This window comes from Bos javanicus, chromosome 28 (genome assembly GCF_032452875.1).
Source record: "Bos javanicus breed banteng chromosome 28, ARS-OSU_banteng_1.0, whole genome shotgun sequence".
In the NCBI taxonomy this organism is placed as follows: Eukaryota; Metazoa; Chordata; class Mammalia; order Artiodactyla; family Bovidae; genus Bos; species Bos javanicus.
In genome coordinates this window covers 10,914,582-10,931,258 of record NC_083895.1, presented here as the reverse complement: position 1 = coordinate 10,931,258, position 16,677 = coordinate 10,914,582, and the positions used below count along the sequence as shown (strand labels likewise).

The following is a 16,677-nucleotide window of genomic DNA, read 5'->3' as shown; positions in this document are numbered from 1 at the left end:
TTTGCATCAGGTGGCCAAAGTATTCGAGTTTCAGCCTCAACATCAGTCCTTCCAATGAACACCCAGGACTGATCTCCTTTAGAATGGACTGGTTGGATCTCCTGGCAGTCCAAGGGACTCTCAAGAGTCTTCTCCAACACCACAGTTCAAAAGCATCAATTCTTTGTGCTCACCTTTCCTTATAGTCCAACTCTCGCATCCATACATGACTACTGGAAAAACCACAGCCTTGACTAGATGGACTTTTGTTGGCAAAGTAATGTCTCTGCTTTTCAATATGCTGTCTAGGTTGGTCAAACTTTTATTCTGAGGAGCAAGTGTCTGTTAATTTTATGGCTGCAGTCACCATCTGCAGTGATTTTGGAGCCCAAAAAAATAAAGTCTGCCACTGTTTCCCCATCTATTTGCCACGAAGTGATAGGACCAAATGCAATGATCTTCGTTTTCTGAATGTTGAGCTTTAAGCCAACTTTTTCACTCTCCTCTTTCACTTTCATCAAGAGGCTTTTTGGTTCCTCTTCTCTTTCTGCCATAAGGGTGGTGTCATCTGCATATCTGAGGTTATTGATATTTCTCCCTGTAATCTTGATTCCAGCTTGTGCTTCTTCCAGCCCAGCATTTCTCATGATGTACTCTGCATAGAAGTTAAATAAGCAGGGTGACAATATACAGCCTTGACATACTCCTTTTCCTATTTGGAACCAGTCTGTTGTTCCATGTCCAGTTCTAACTGTTGCTTCCTGACCTGCATACAGGTTTCTCAAGAGGCAAGTCAGGTGGTCTGGTATTCCCATCTCTTTCAGAATTTTCCACAGTTTATTGTGATCCACACAAAGGCTTTGGCATAGTCAATAAAGCAGAAATAGATGTTTTTCTGGAACTCTCTTGCTTTTTCCATGATCCAGTGGATGTTGGCCATTTGATCTCTGGTTTCTTTGCCTTTTCTAAAACCAGCTTGAACATGTGGAAGTTCATGATTCACATATTGCTGAAGCCTGGCTTGGAGAATTTTGAGCATTACTTTACTAGCGTGTAAGACGAGTGCAATTGTGTGGTAGTTTGAGCATTCTTTGGCACTGCCTTTATTAGGGATTGGAATGAAAACTGACTTTTGCCAGTCCTGTGGCCACTGCTGAGTTTTCCAAATTTGCTGGCATGTTGAGTGCAGCACTTTCACAGCATCATCTTTTAGGATTTGCAATAGCTCAACTGGAATTCCATCACCTCCACTAGTTTTGTTCATAGTGATGCTTTCTAAGGCCCACTTGAGTTCACATTCTAGGATGTCTGGCTCTAGGTGAGTAATCACACCACCATGATTATCTGGGTCGTGAAGATCTTTTTTGTACAGTTCTTCTGTGTATTCTGGCCACCTCTTCTTAATATCTTCTGCTTCTGTTAGGTCCATACCATTTCTGTCCTTTATTGAGCCCATCTGTGCATGAAATGTTCCCTTGGTATCTCTAATTTTCTTGAGGACATCTCTACTCTTTCCCATTCTATTGTTTCCCTCTATTTCTTTGCAGTGATCACTGAGGAAGGCTTTCTTATAACTCCTTGCTATTCTTGGAACTCTCGATTCAAATGGGTATATCTTTCCTTTTGTCCTTTGCTTTTTGTTTCTTTTCTTTTCACAGCTGTTTGTGGACCTCCTCAGACAGCCATTTTGCTTTTTGCATTTCTTTTTCTTGGGGATGGTCTTGCTCCCTGTCTCCTGTACAATGTCGTGAACCTCCGTCCATAGTTCATCAGGCACTCTATCAGATCTAGTCCCTTAAATCTATTTCTCACTTCCACTTTATAATCGTAAGGGGCTTTGATTTAGGTCATACTTGAATGGTCTAGTGGTTTTCCCTACTTTCTTCAATTTAAGTCTGAATTTGGCAATAAGGAGTTCATGATCTGAGCCACAGTCGGCTCCCAGTCTTGTTTTTGCTGACTGTATCAAGCTTCTCCATCTTTGGCTGCAAAGAATATAACCAATCTAATTTCGGTGTTGACCATCTGGTGACGTCCATCTGTAGAGTCTTCTCTTGTGTTGTTGGAAGAGGGTGCTTGCTATGACCTGTGCATTTTCTTGGCAGAACTCTATTAGCCTTTGCCCTGCTTCATTCTGTATTCCAAGGCCAAATTTGCCTGTTATTCCAGGTGTTTCTTGACTTCCTACTTTTGCATTCCAGTCCCCTATAATGAAAAGGACATCTTTTTTGGGTGTTAATTCCAGAAGGTCTTGTAGGTCTTCATAGAACCATTCAACTTCAGCTTCTTCAGCATTACTGGTTGGGGCATAGACTTGGATTACTGTGATATTGAATGGTTTGCCTTGGAAATCAACACAGATCATTCTGTCTTTTTTGAGACTGCATCCAAGTACTGCATTTCGGACTCTTGTTGACTATGATGACTACTCCATTTCTTCTAAGGGATTTTTGCCCACAGTAGTAGACATAATGGTCATCTGACTTAAATTCACCCATTCCAGTCCATTTTAGTTCACTGATTCCTAAAATGCCGACGTTCACTCTTGCCATCTCCTGTTTGATCACTTCCAATTTGCCTTGATTCATGGACCTCACATTCCAAGTTCCTATGCAATATTGCTCTTTATAGCATTGGACCTTGCTACCATCACCAGTCACATCCACAACTGGGCACTGTTTTTGCTTGGCTCCGTCTCTTCATTCTTTTCGGAGTTATTTCTCCACTGATCTCTGGTAGTATATTGGGCACTTACTGACCTGGGGAATTCATCTTTCAGTGTCATATCTTTTTGCCTTTTCATACTGTTCATGGGGTTCTCAAGGCAGGAATACTGAAGTGGTTTGCCATTCCCTTCTCCAGTGGACCACATTTTGTCAGAACTCTCCACCATGACCCGTCCTTCTTGGGTGGCCCTACACAGCATGGCTCATGGTTTCATTGAGTTAGACAAGGCTGTGGTCCATGTGATTAGATTGGTTAGTTTTCTGTGATTGTGGTTTTCAATCTGTCTGCCTTCTGATGGAGAAGGATAAGAGGCTTATGAAAGCTTCCTGATGGGATAGATTGACTGAGGGGGATACAGGGTCTTATTCTGATGGGCGGTACCATGCTCAGTAAATCTTTAATTTTCTGTTGATGGGTGGAGCTGTGTTTCCTCCCTGCTATTTACCTGGGGCCAAATTTACCTGCTATTTACCTGAGGTGGAGGTAATGAAGAACAGTGACCTCCCTCAAAAGATCCCATGCATGTACTGCTATAGTCTGTGTCCCCAAGCCTGCAGCAGGCCACCAGTGACCCACGCCTTCGCTGGAGACTCCTGGACCCACCCCAGACACCTACAGGCAAGTCCGGGACAGTCTCCTGTGGGGCCACTGTTCCTTTCTCCTGGGTCCTGGTGCACAAGCTTCTGCTGTGCCCTCCAAGAGTCTATTTCCCAGTCCTGTGTAAGTTCTGGCAGCTCTAAGTACTTTTACACTACTTAATATAAGTGCCAAAAATAGTTACAACTGAAATTAACTATATTGGAAAGATGGGGGGATAAAAGGAAAGATACATGGAGTGGGGGTAGAGGATGATGAAAAAGTCAAGTTCTTAACCACTAGAACAGCAATAAATAATAACTAAAACTGGAATTTGAAGATGAGGAGATAAATGATATAAGAATCAGCTAAATTATAAGCAGTTGTCTGGGGATCTGGAGGCTTAGGGCTTTTGTTTTTCATAAAACAATATATGCTTTATGTTTTCATAAAAAAAACATACGTCTCTTTTAACTATCTGCATAGTCGTACCTTTGGTAAAAAAATAAAAATTATGTCAACTGGCCTTACCACACTTAACTAGCAGCAGAAGATGACTTTTCAGAAGGAAAATTTAACAATGTATATCAAAATGTCACATAAGCACACTCTTTGACCTAGCCATTCCACTTTTACGAACTAAGAAAATCACTCTACAAGGGAAAAACGAATGCATGACTTAGGATATTCATTTGCTATTTTGTGTTTCTTTTTCTAAAAATTGCTGCTCATTTTCTTTGTTCATTCTTCCACTGACTTGATAGGGGTATTTTACTCTCTGATTTATAGAAACTTTTTGCATATTAGGGGTATTAACCCACTGTTGTAACTCATGCTGCAAATAAAACCATATCTTTTGTCATACAAAGTTTTACATTTTTATATAAATAGGTCTATCAGTTTTATTTCTGGCTTTCTAAATTTAGATAAATATTTTCCCATATATCCTTTGGACCTTTTTTTTTTTACATTTAGACCTTTAATTGATGTATATTTTATTTTGGTATATGGTGGGAAATTGGGCTCAAGTTTATTTTCTTCTAAAATCATAGCCAGTTGTCCAATAGCATTTATTGAGTAATTTCTTTTTCAACTGATGTAGAGACTAAAATATAATCAAATTTTCCTATCTAGATAGATGTAAACAGGTGTACACACATACACACACACACATATATATATATACACACAAACATATATACGTATATATAGAGGCAGACCTTGTTTTACTGTTCTTCATAGATACTGCATTGCTTTACAAACTGAAGTTATGTGGCAACCAAGCATTAAGCAAATCTATTGATACCACTTTTCCAACAGCATTTGCTCACTTCATGTCTATGTCACATTTTGGTAATTCTCACAATGTTTCAAACTTATTTTTTATTATTCTACTTGTTATGGTGATCTTTGATGCTACTACTATAACTCCCTGGAGGTTCAGATGATAGCAGTTTTTAGCAATAAAGTATTTTTAATTAAGGTATGTACTTTTTTTCTAGACAATCAATCTCTGGGTTTGGAAGATCCCCTGGAGAAGGGAATGGCAACCCACTCCAATATTCTTGCCTGGGAAATCCATGGACAGACGAGCCCCGTGGGTTACAGTCCATGGGGTTGCAAAGAGTCAGACACGACTAAATGACTAACACTTTCACTTTCAATGTTATTGCACACTTAATAGACTATAGTATAGTGTAAACATAATTTTTCTATGCACTAGGAAACCAAAAGTTCATGTGACTGGCTTTCCTACGATATTTGCTTTATTGCAGTGGCCTGGAATGGAACCCATGGTATCTCTAAGGTATGCCCATGTGTATACATATGTATGGTACATACAGTATACACATCTGTTTTGGACTCAGTTCTCTTCCACTGCTTTAAGCCACCATGTAACACAGTGAAGCCAGATCAAAAGAAATCACTCACCTGTCCTTCTTCATCAAAAGCCATAACCACCACGGCAGCTCCAAACTTCTTAATCTTTCTGGCCTTCTCCAAGAAGTCATCCTCTCCCTCCTTCAAGCTGATGCTATTAACAATGCACTTCCCCTGGCAGCACTTTAAGCCGGCTTCAATCACAGCAAAATTGGAAGAGTCAATGCACAAGGGCACCTGAGCACAGAAAGGCAAGACGATCACAGAAAGACAGCAAGTCACCACAAATCCCCTTCCAAGGACTCTCATATATTCCCTCTTTCTCCTTTAGGGAAACAATATACAAATAACAGAGATAGGATTTTAATCTTTTTCTTGTTCCTAAATACCAAAATATTTGGAGTAATTCCAGTCTAATAAGAGACCTCATATGTGCGCCAGAAACTGGTAACTCAAAAGATCATAGCTAAACATCAGATTGAGAGCACAGAAGTCATTTCACTGGGGTCATTTCGTCCCCTCTGATTCTGATTTTAAACAGGTCATTTAGCTTCTCTTCACCTTAAATTCTCAAAATATTTACTCCCAGAGAAGCCTTGAGGCTTCTAAGTGCAGAGCTTTAAGACACAAATGAAGGATGGGTTAATGTAATTCAGTGCTTACCACAGGACTTCTCACTTAAACATTTGCTGAAACTTAACAAAAAAATGACAGCCCTAGCTCTAAAGGCACTAGGAAGTGTCCTTAAAAGAATAACAAAAACAAAAAAAAAGTCAAAACTCACTCATCACAAGTCCAATTGTAAAGAAATGAACATTTTTAATTTTTTAGAACCCATCTAAAATTTTTGAAAAGCTTGACACAAAAATTAACTTTCATCTTAAAGAACAAATGTAAAAGCCAACATTAATACCTCAATTTAATCTTGTTTTATAATTTTGTCTTACTCTGATATGCCTAAAAAGGTCTCTTCTTCCTGCAATAAGGAAGGACTATCTGATATCTGAGTTCCCTAGTCTGTGGTAGAAACAGAACTAATGATTTGGTAGGAACAGGTAAGTATATCCTTCAGAGACATGAAAAGTTAGTTCTTAGCCTATTCAGACATCAGAGGAAATTCAATAATCCTTGTGACCAATTCCAGAAGCGTTGCAAACAGTCGCACTACGGTCACATCTTTTTCTTTGAAGTCTGGTTTATATTGAAAGGCTGCCATTATGTGAGAAAATGAACAACCAGAAACCACTGAGCTTTCAACACAGTACAACAGAAAACCAGCGTATGAGATGACAGACAAAGGGAAAAGTGACAAAGTCAATGAGCGACAGAGCAGCACGTGTAAATTCCCCTTGATGAATCGAAGTTCTGCACAACCTTGGCAATGTCAGGCTCGGAAGCAATGAAGTTGCAGAATCTGGTCATTGCACTTGGACCATCCAGCATGCCATCATCCATGTTAATATCCAACACCTGGGCTCCCATTTCCACCTGCATTTTGGCAACGCTCAGTGCTTCCTGAGGAAAGAATTCAAGAGGAAGCAGTATCAGGAGAGGGTAACTCAAGAAAAGGCTGACAAAAGTAGTCCTTCATCATCCCGGGCAGCCCCTTCTAATTCCACTAGGCTACCTAGCCAGCCCTTCACCGTCCCACCCCGACCCTGAGATGCTCTCAACCATCACAGATGAACCTTTCCTAAACATCTCTTCCATCACAGTTCATCACTCCTCAGAACCCCCAGAGGCTCTGATTCCTCCCGTAAAGAATCTCAGTCCCTCAGCATGGTGTTCCAGGTCCTGGGGACCTGCCCCATCATCTTATCCAATTCAACATCTCCCCCTGAACCCTGGCACCCTTCACCCAGCTAAATCTGCTCCTACCTCTGTGCCACACATATTGTTCCCTCTGTTTCAAATATAATCCCCTCCCTTTCCGTACTATTTAAGACTCAGCTCAATTCCCACCTCCTTCAAGAAAAGTCATTACAGAAACCATCCAAAACATATCTAACTATTCACCAAATCATGCAAAGCATTCACTGCAGGCTACTGACAGCAGTTACATGAAATATAAGTTAAACTTTTTTATGCTAAAAGGATTTTCAAATCCATTAATACATTATTATACACTGTAAATCTCCAAGTACAAAATACAGCATTTTCCCACTTATGATCATTTAAGGAATATCCTGTAGGATCAGCGTTTCAGAGAACATACTTTGGGAAACATACTTTGCTTATTCCACAATGACTGGCTGCCTCTAAACATCTGCAACAATTATAAACATTATCACATGGTATATGACATTACCATTTCCTCATGGTTTCACAAATATGGGCTTATTCTCTGAAACAGATTTTAAGCATTTGGAAAATTGAGAAAGGTCTTATGTATCTCCTATTCTTGTTTGAACAATGATAGGCAAAACAGATATGTTCAATAAAGTTTTCTAACTGACTGGTAGAGACTTTAAGTCTTTGTTGTATGCTTCATAGTGTAATAAAATAAGCAGGGATAAAATCAACAGTAGATTCTAATATTGTCCTAATTTTTTATTAGCCAAAGAAAATCAAACAAATTTTTAGCAATCATGAGAAGAGGCATAAGACCCTCTGGCACAGGCCACAAGGGAAAACCATTCATAATGAGGCATGAGACCCTCTGGCACAGACCACGAGGGAATTCCATTCACAATGATCCAACATTACACAGAGAAAAAGGGTTGCAATAAGATTCAGCAAATCAAAAAGTGTTTTGGTATCAGCAATATATTAAATATCATGAATAAAAAGAAGCGTAAGTCATAGTCCTTGTTCTTGAAGGGCTTACATCTAGTTGAGGGCATACGACAGTCATATAAGAAGCTATGAATGCTGCCATACGATGTGAGAGTCAAATGTTTTGCCTAAACACCTGGAAGGGCGAGATCTCTGAGGACTGAAGAGAGAAAGCTACCTGAGAGGGAGTGGCTTCAGCTGCCCCTGGAAAACAAACTGGAGGAAGCAAAGGGGAGACAGTAAGCAGTGACCTGCTTAGACCAGAGGTCAAAAGACACAAAACAGAGATGCCAACGCCTGACCTTTCTACATCAGAAGAGCAACAGAATAATAGCTCAGGGGTCCAACTTCCCACACATGCCCCAAGGGATGAAGTGATTTGTTTAAAGATGTACAAGTTGAGTGAACAGACTGGGCTGGATCTTCTCTCAGGTCAGTGCTCGTTCCCGTAACCACAGAACCTTGAGGGAACACTAAATAGGGGAACTACAATCCAGCGAGGAGTCATTCCTCCCCACACAATTCCTACTTCCCAGCCCCATCCCTGCTGAGACAGCAGAGCAGTGAAGGGTATGGGCTTGGAGGACTTGGGGTCTAACATTCACTTGCTGTGAAACAACAGGCGAGTGGTTTAACCTCCCCCAAGCCTTCAACTGGACATCTGTAAAATGGGGATGATAACAGCAACTCTCTCACAGGTCTGAAAAGATGAAGTAAATAATGCCACAAAGCGCTGAGCACAGGCATATAGTAAGACCTTAGGAGATGACAGATACCACTCCCACTTGCCTGCTTCTTCCTAAAACGCTGTCTGCTCTCAGTAGCAAATCTATCAAATCTGAGACTGAAAAGGACACCACAGACTGGTTTTAATTATCAAAACATAAAGAGAACACCGCCACTGCAGAACTCTATACCACCATGAACGGTCATAGGGATTTCATAAGAGTAGACATGAATGAAGGCCCGGAGGCAGAAGAAAGCCTCCTGGAACATTCAGATGACAGATCAGGACAGAAGGCAGGCTGGTATCTAACTGGAGAGGACTGGATGATGGCCTAGGGAGTTTGGGTTGAATCCCATGTGCAAAAAAAGCCACCCCATGAAAGCTTTTTTTTTTTTTTTTTTTGGGGGGGGGGTCAGTCCATGGGGTCACACCATGAAAGCTTTTGAACTTGGGGAGACCATAGTAGCAGGACGTGCTGGCTGAGCAGTAGCAGAGATGAAGGGAAGAAGACAGATGGGAACCATCAGGAACCATATAACCACATAACCGAAGTACCCGCAGAGCAGATCTCCATGGGACACCACAGAGCACTCATTAACACGGTCATAAAGGAGAAGGCAATGGCACCCCACTCCAGTACTCTTGCCTGGAAAATCCCGTGGACGGAGGAGCCTGGTAGGCTGCAATCCATGGGGTCGCTAGGAGTTGGATACAACTGAGCGACTTCACTTTCACTTTTCACTTTCATGCATTGGAGAAGGAAATGGCAACCCACTCCAGTGTTCTTGCCTGGAGAATCCCAGGGATGGGGGAGCCTGGTGGGCTGCCGTCTATGGGGTCGCACAGAGTTGGATACAACTTGAAGCGACTTAGCAGCAGCAGCAGCAAAGGATGATAAATGCACACTTTCTCTGTGACTAAAACTAAGTCTACTTTGATACTGGTTGCTGAAGATCTAAAGGTTTTAAAATCTTAAAATGAGAGAAGGTTAATGAAAAAAATAAAATCATTAAAGCCCAGATCAGATTCCTCCGTGATTTAACTTCATATTTGCATAAGAAAAAAGAAGTCTGTCCATGGTGGGCTCTCTCTGGATTAAATTCTGCTCATTCATAGAATGATCAAGTTTAAGAACACTAGGGCAAAACTTTTCAAGGCAGGGCCTATTCTTTCTTTTGTGTTTGCTTGTTTATTGTAGTTTACAGTGAATAGAATCAATAATACCATGCTGGTCAGTATCTGATGTGGTCATGAGAATATAAATAGGAATTTTCTTGGCTTTCCATTTCTTTCAAGGATTTGTGAGAAGCTGAAATGAACAGTATCTTCAAACTTTTAAAATTTCACAATTAATAGAAACAGCTAGAACCTGGGTCCCTCCCATCTCATCCCATTTCATACCTCGAGTGCATTTTTTTAACAAATATCAACAAGAGCAGCTTTGATTTTTCGAAGCCTCATCCTCCCACCAGCCTGGCCGGCTGCAAACACACTTTACCATTCTCACACTGTCTGGTAGCTCTGCTAACAATGCTATCAAAGGCAGAGCAGCTTTGTTTACATGCTGTCTTAGCCAAAATACATGGCGGATGCCTCAAGGGTCTTATTAATGATGCTCACTTCATAATTTCCTGCCATGATGAGCTTAGCAAATCTCCTGGATCCTGCAACGTTACAGCGCTCTCCAATGTTAACAAAGTTGGTGTATGGTCCAATCCTGAAGGGCTCTAGACCTTAAAAGGAGAAGTATTTTGAAAATTTTCTGAAAATACATGTAAAGACAAGAGACAGAAAACAAATGTTGTCGTGAGATAGAAAAGAAGTTTCTATGCCACATCCCATCTGACTAGCTAGGCATGGCCTTTTCCCCTAGGGATATTTAAACACGGTACAAGTCTCTACGTTTATAACCAGAACTCTCAAAAGAAGAAATATTTCAGGGTTGGAAATTGCAAATTTCTCTAAAGAGCTGAATTGTAACCAGCTCTGAGTAACAAAGCAAAATTATCATCATATTCTTATGTAACCAAGACTCTGGGGCAAAAGCCATGAGGTTAGAATCTAAAGGAATGCTCCCCAGCTGTCCCTTCAGACATGGGCTCGAAGCCAGATGGAGTAAGCTTTCTTAATCCTACCAACAGTGTATTTAGAGTTTTATCTCATCTCTTTGATCCAGAGGGCAAGAACCAATAATCAGCAAGGCCAGACAGGGTGACTAGGAAGGACTCGGGCTGAACGCTGGGAGACAGCTGACCCTAGGCGAGCCACTTAGGCTTTTTGCTCCTCCTTCCTTATTTGTCAAGGGACAATAACATCTCACCGTTAAAGGCTGATTTAGTGGCAAATATCAGATAATTACTATGGATGTGTTACACTGAGGAAAAAAGCAACATGCAGTATAAAGTACTACCAGAGGAAATGACCTTTAACTGTTTTTGTTCTACTTAATATTTACAGTATTAGGAGCAGAAGCCTTGCTAGATGGTCACAGGCAGGCTCTGGGGACAGTCAGCCCCAGGATGCGAGCCTGTACAGCCATTTTAGTCAGCACCCCAGGGGACTTGTCTCGGAGGCTTCAGCTTACGAAAGGGCTCCAGGTCTTTTGTTCCCTGACTTGGAAGACTATCACTTCCCAGTTTGGGCCAGTGATTTCCTTCCCCATTGGTACCATCCTCACGGCCTCATTCCCCCATGCCAGCCTCGGGGCATCCCTGATCTTTAGTTAGAACCTGGAGTTCCCAGGACACACAAGCAGGCTGCCAACATTTAAATGCTAGAGAGGCCCTACTGCCTTGCTCTAAAAGCATTTCACACAAAGCACTTCTGATCTATTATCAATGTGAAGCATCTGACAGAAAAACTACATTTACTCTCAAGCCTGCAATTTATAAAAGAACAATTAAAAAGAGTATGTTTGATGTTATTCTTCTAAAATCTGATTGAAGGTGTTTTTTTAAAACAATTTAGAAATAGCACATGAAATTCAAATCAGAAGAAAGAATTCTTTCATTCTTACATATAGAAACTCTTTTTAAAATCGTAACTAAATGGTTATCTCCTATTTCAACTGTGGCGAAGGTTAACCATTTTAACTTAGTCCTTGGCTGAAGTGGTTCAGATGGTAAAGAATCTGCCTACAATATGGGAGACCCAGGTTCAAACCCTGGGTGGGGAAGATCCCCGGGAGAAGGGAGTGGCAACCCACGCTGGTACTCTTGCCTGGAGAATTCCGTGGACAGAGGAGCCTGACAGACCACAGTCCACAGAGTCGCAAAGAGCTGGGCACAACTGAACAACTTACACTTTGGCCGAAGTAAGATCTGAGGATGAAATAAACTATTCCACCACACCTCTCTCTAATAAAAGCCCCCTTTTCAGGGTAGGGGGTGTATCATAAATCACAAATCCCTCTTCTTCTAGTTTTATCCTATCTTCTGGAGAATAAAAAGGAAAAAAAGGGTAGACTGAAGAGGTATATTTTTAACTCAACTTCATCTCACTCACTGGGATTAATTCTATGCAGTATGTTCATAGTGAAAAAAGTAGTTATTACTTTTACTGTAACTTGTACTTTATTTCACTTTTCTTAGGAGACGTATGGAACAAAAATACATCAGTTTAGAGAAATGTTAAATTCTCAGTTAGGGTGCAGAATTCCTCGTGTGTGCTATTTGCAGGTTCTCTAAGAAACTGTATATACATTTTCCTTTTTGCTTAAAGATATTTTCTAAGAATACAACATTAAAGTGTTGTGGGAAAAAATAAAAAATTTAAAGCTTTTTTTCTAATTGTTGGCATGATAACCTATTTTACCAACACTCTTTTGAACACTGAAGCTTATTCTGAAAAAGGGAAGCTGCCTACCCCACAGGGCTGTTGAGAACAAAACAAATAATAGATATTACAACTCTTTGTAAAGTCCTGAACACATACTCAACATAAGAGCAGGTCAATGATATTTTAGAAGCACATAAAACTTTCTAGGAAGAGACTACCATCATTAAAAAACCTTGAGCCTGGGCTAGATTTTTTAGCAACTAGCAGCAAATCTGACAATTAAAATTGTTAGGCTGTGCTCCACGTACATTTTCAAAGCAGTGCACAATAATTCTGACCAAAGGCACTACCTGTGCCTTCCTTCACATTTCCCTGAAGTATCTTCCTGCTCCCATCCCTAAAAAACACAATGGGTTCTTTGCCAGAATTTAAGTGCCAAGAAAAACACATAGTCTTCTTTGACTTAATAAACAAGTTCCTTGACATAAACATCACTACCACGTAGACTAAACATACAAACTTAATCTACAAACGATTTCTGAAATTATAAAAAAATCACACCTTTACAACTTACCAGACAGTAGCATATGCCCTTCGAAAACAGTGGCAGGTGGAACTCTAGGCTTACAGTTTTTCACAGCTTCAGCAATTTCTCTGAGTTAAAAGAGAAAACACAATATCCATTAACTCAGAACAAAATTCAATTAAGCTGATTTCCAGCTATGACATTTAGTCTGTTTAACATAATTATATACCTAGTTCCAAATGTGCAGCAGCAATTGTGCTTTTTAGTTTTCTCAGTAATGCAGAAACTGAATCTATAATATTTCACATTTCTGTATCTGTCCCATCTGCTGTGTATGGACTGGACCAGTTTCTATGCTCAGACGTGAACCTACAAACATGCACCTACAGATATGAGACAGTTTACACAAATGCACACAGCAAATCTCCTCGACCTTTCCCAAACCTGAAGATGTCCTTAAGCCACACAGTAATTTAAAAGAAAGAAAAGGCTTCATTGTTGAGAAGGAAGAGTAAAGAGGAGAGGAGATGCCTAGAGCAAAGGAAATTAAATCCTTTAGGTATTTTTTTTCAAGCACACACACACACAGTAGAGAGGATTCAGAGTAAGACATCACTAAAACTCCAAAATAACTACTCCTGGAAATTTGTTTTAGTTATTCATACTCTTTGGAACCTTCTCGGCTTCAATGAAATATGTCTCTATTCAGCCTTGAAAAATCTGCCTGCTCTACTAAACTGATCAGGACCAGTATGAACCATTCACTACAGCCCCCCAAATTAATATGTGAATGACAAAATAAAAGCAGCAAATATACATATACAGAGATAGATAAACAGACACACACACACACACATAGGTATTTTTGAAGCAACTCTTTTTATAAAGGAGGAAAGTGAATGTGAACGTGGCTTAGTCATGTCCAACTCTTTGTGACCCCATGGACTATACAGTGCATGGAATTCTCCAGGCCAGAATACTGGAGTGGGGAGTAGCTTTTCCCTTCTTCAGGGGATCTTCCCAACCCAGGGTTTAAACCCAGATTTCCTGCCTTGCAGGCAGATTCTTTACCAGCTGAGCCACAAGGGAAGCCCTATAAAGGAGGCGATAACCTTAAAAACAAAAAGAGATCCAAAGATAAGCTATCCTCAACTATTAATAGCTTTCAGATAGTATTTAAAAGATGTTTAAAAAATTATAGACTCTTAATAGAGTCTATCACAGAGGTCAACAAAAGCAGTGCAACATTAGGCAATTCACAAAGTGAATATTTTATAGGTATGAAACAGATGCAGAACAGTCAGGTGACTAGCTCAAAATATGATCATCAGTCACTTTAGGAAAAAAAAAAAAAAAAGAAACAATCCTCAACTATATTTTACTCCAATTGTTTTTCAATTCCAAACCTCTTTATAAGAGGATTAATCACGAAACTGCAAGGACTTAACCATACCCTTCACCATGTCCTGTCTCACACTCCCTTCCTTAATCCTCAACAACTTGGATTAAGCAGTGACTGTGCCAGGTGAGGTGAAGATACTCTTCTTGACCTCAATGTGCTTGCCGCTTACTGTCTTTTCTGTCCATGAAAGAATCTAGTGGAGGCAGGTATTTCTCCACATATGAGCTGTCCTTCCTTGAGCACTGGAAGTAAACACTGGAATATTAATCAGTTATGTAAAGGTACGGTGTTAAGATAGCTAGCATTTGCTTATAATCATCTAAAGGGGAAAACGAAGTTAGAAAATAGATAAAATAAGAATAGCAAAATGCTGAAAATTATGAAAATTACATCTTAGGCACATGGGATTTCATTTTATTATTTTTGTACTTTATAAAAATTAAAGTATCCTAGTTTGCTAGGACTGCCATAATGAAATACCACAGGCTAAGGAGTTTAAACAGCAAGATTCATTTCTCAAAGTTTTGGAGGCTAGAAGTCTCAGGTCAAGGCGTCAGTAGGACTGGTTTCCTCTCCTTGGCTTCTAAATGACCCTCTTCTCCCTGTGCTTTCACAGGGTCCCCTCCTGTGTGTGTGTGTCCTCACCAGTCACACACTGGATCAGGATCTATTCACATGACCTCATTTTACCTTAATTACCTGCTTAACCACCCTACCTCTAACTATTGTCACATTCAGAACTGGGGATTAGGGCTTCGATCTATGAATTTTGAGGGGGACACAATTCATCCCATAACAAAAAATTAAACACTTAGAAGTGATTATCACCTGATATGATCTGGTGTCGTACCACAGCATCCGCCAACTATGTTGACCAAGCCATCAACAGCAAAATCCTGCATTTAGAAAAAGTTTCAGAGAGCTCATCTGAATTCTAAGTTCACCACCATCAATTCACCATCAATTCAGCATCAATTCTAAGTTCACCACCATCCACAGTTCCTGAATAACTAATTTTACATTTAAAAGAGAGCTAAACATATTTGACTCTAGATATAAAGCCTTCACAAGACTCAGATACTTAAAAGCAGAGAACAGTTCAGATGAAATGCAATGAGACATCTGCCTGTCTGATCATAATAAAAATTTCTTTTACCTATATGCTGAGCAGAATGAATGTGAACTGAATAATGTATTTTCCAATAACATCTAAGTTATTAGTATTTAAATTTAAATTCAAATGTTGAAAAAATCAAAAATTCAATTCCTCAGTCACAATAACCACATTTCAAGTACTCCAATGATCGCAAGTGATAGAGGTTACATAATGCATAATGTGGGTCGGGAGTTTAACCACAGCTGGTCTGAAGGAAAAGATAACCGAGAGGGAACTCAAGGAAATGAAAAGTGACAGTACTGAAAAGAGCATCTACATAAGGTACTGAAATCATAAGAATTAAGTCAGAAGAGGAGACAATGTCAATAAGCCAGAAGCTAAAAATCCAAGGAATGAGGAAAAGAGACCCAGGGGTTAGAAATAAGGAGGAGTTGTGGGCAATACGGTTTTGTGAACCAGGACTTCAAAGATGGAAGGTGTATGGAGAGAACAAGAGCGGGGGTGATGACAATGGGGAGCAAAGAGATGTCAACGCCACCCAGCAGTTTTGTGGGTAGAGAAGACCACTTGGGAGTGCTCAGAGGATGAGTTTCAGTTAGTTTGGGTCTGACCTCACTGAGAATCCACTTGTTTCTACTATGAGAGGGATGCTGACAGCAAGCCCCTTCCTCTGCCTCCATCATATTCATTCATCTTAAGCTTTTATTTCTTATATACTTATATATACTTATATATTGGGTTTTCTTTAGAGGCAAAGTCTACATCTAAATATTCTAAATCAAAAATTCCATTTCTTTATCTCTTAAAAACCAAGTGAAAGAGGATTCGTGACCTTTAAATGCATGGCCATCACGTGGGGAGTTTCATCATAGTCACCGAAGGTATTGGGAAGACCTAAGAAAGCATATTTCAACCATTACTGGAAATTTTCACAAACAGACATAGTATTTGTAAAGGCTTTAGGTTAAAAGGTTAGCAAACTTTTTATTTATAATTAAAGCAAGATTACTTAAAAAAATAACAATTCATAATATTAAACATAAGTACAGAGACAACATATCAAACAACAACAAAATCACAGAGGAAAATAAATACCATTATTTCTTTTCCATTTCAAAGAAAAGCTTCACTACTACATGGGACTGAATTCCTCTACCTCTGGCCCTCCCCTTCCTATAAAGGAAATTAAT

General features: G+C 39.9%; 1 protein-coding gene across 4 annotated transcripts in view; it reads right to left on the bottom strand.

The window, feature by feature from the left end:
- The window catches only part of MTR (5-methyltetrahydrofolate-homocysteine methyltransferase), a 136,129-nt gene that overhangs the window by 82,471 nt on the left and 36,981 nt on the right, over positions 1-16,677 (bottom strand). For 3 of the 4 annotated variants that reach the window (XM_061404931.1, XM_061404930.1, XM_061404933.1), the window contains 6 exons: positions 16,320-16,381; positions 15,199-15,266; positions 13,017-13,096; positions 10,286-10,398; positions 6,538-6,678; positions 5,215-5,400 (listed from right to left, as the gene is read on the bottom strand). In XM_061404931.1, the coding sequence (XP_061260915.1) occupies positions 5,215-5,400; positions 6,538-6,678; positions 10,286-10,398; positions 13,017-13,096; positions 15,199-15,266; positions 16,320-16,381 (650 nt within the window). Of the gene's footprint in view, positions 1-5,214; positions 5,401-6,537; positions 6,679-10,285; positions 10,399-13,016; positions 13,097-15,198; positions 15,267-16,319; positions 16,382-16,677 lie in introns of those variants that run through there. The other variant, XM_061404934.1, reaches the window with a different exon arrangement.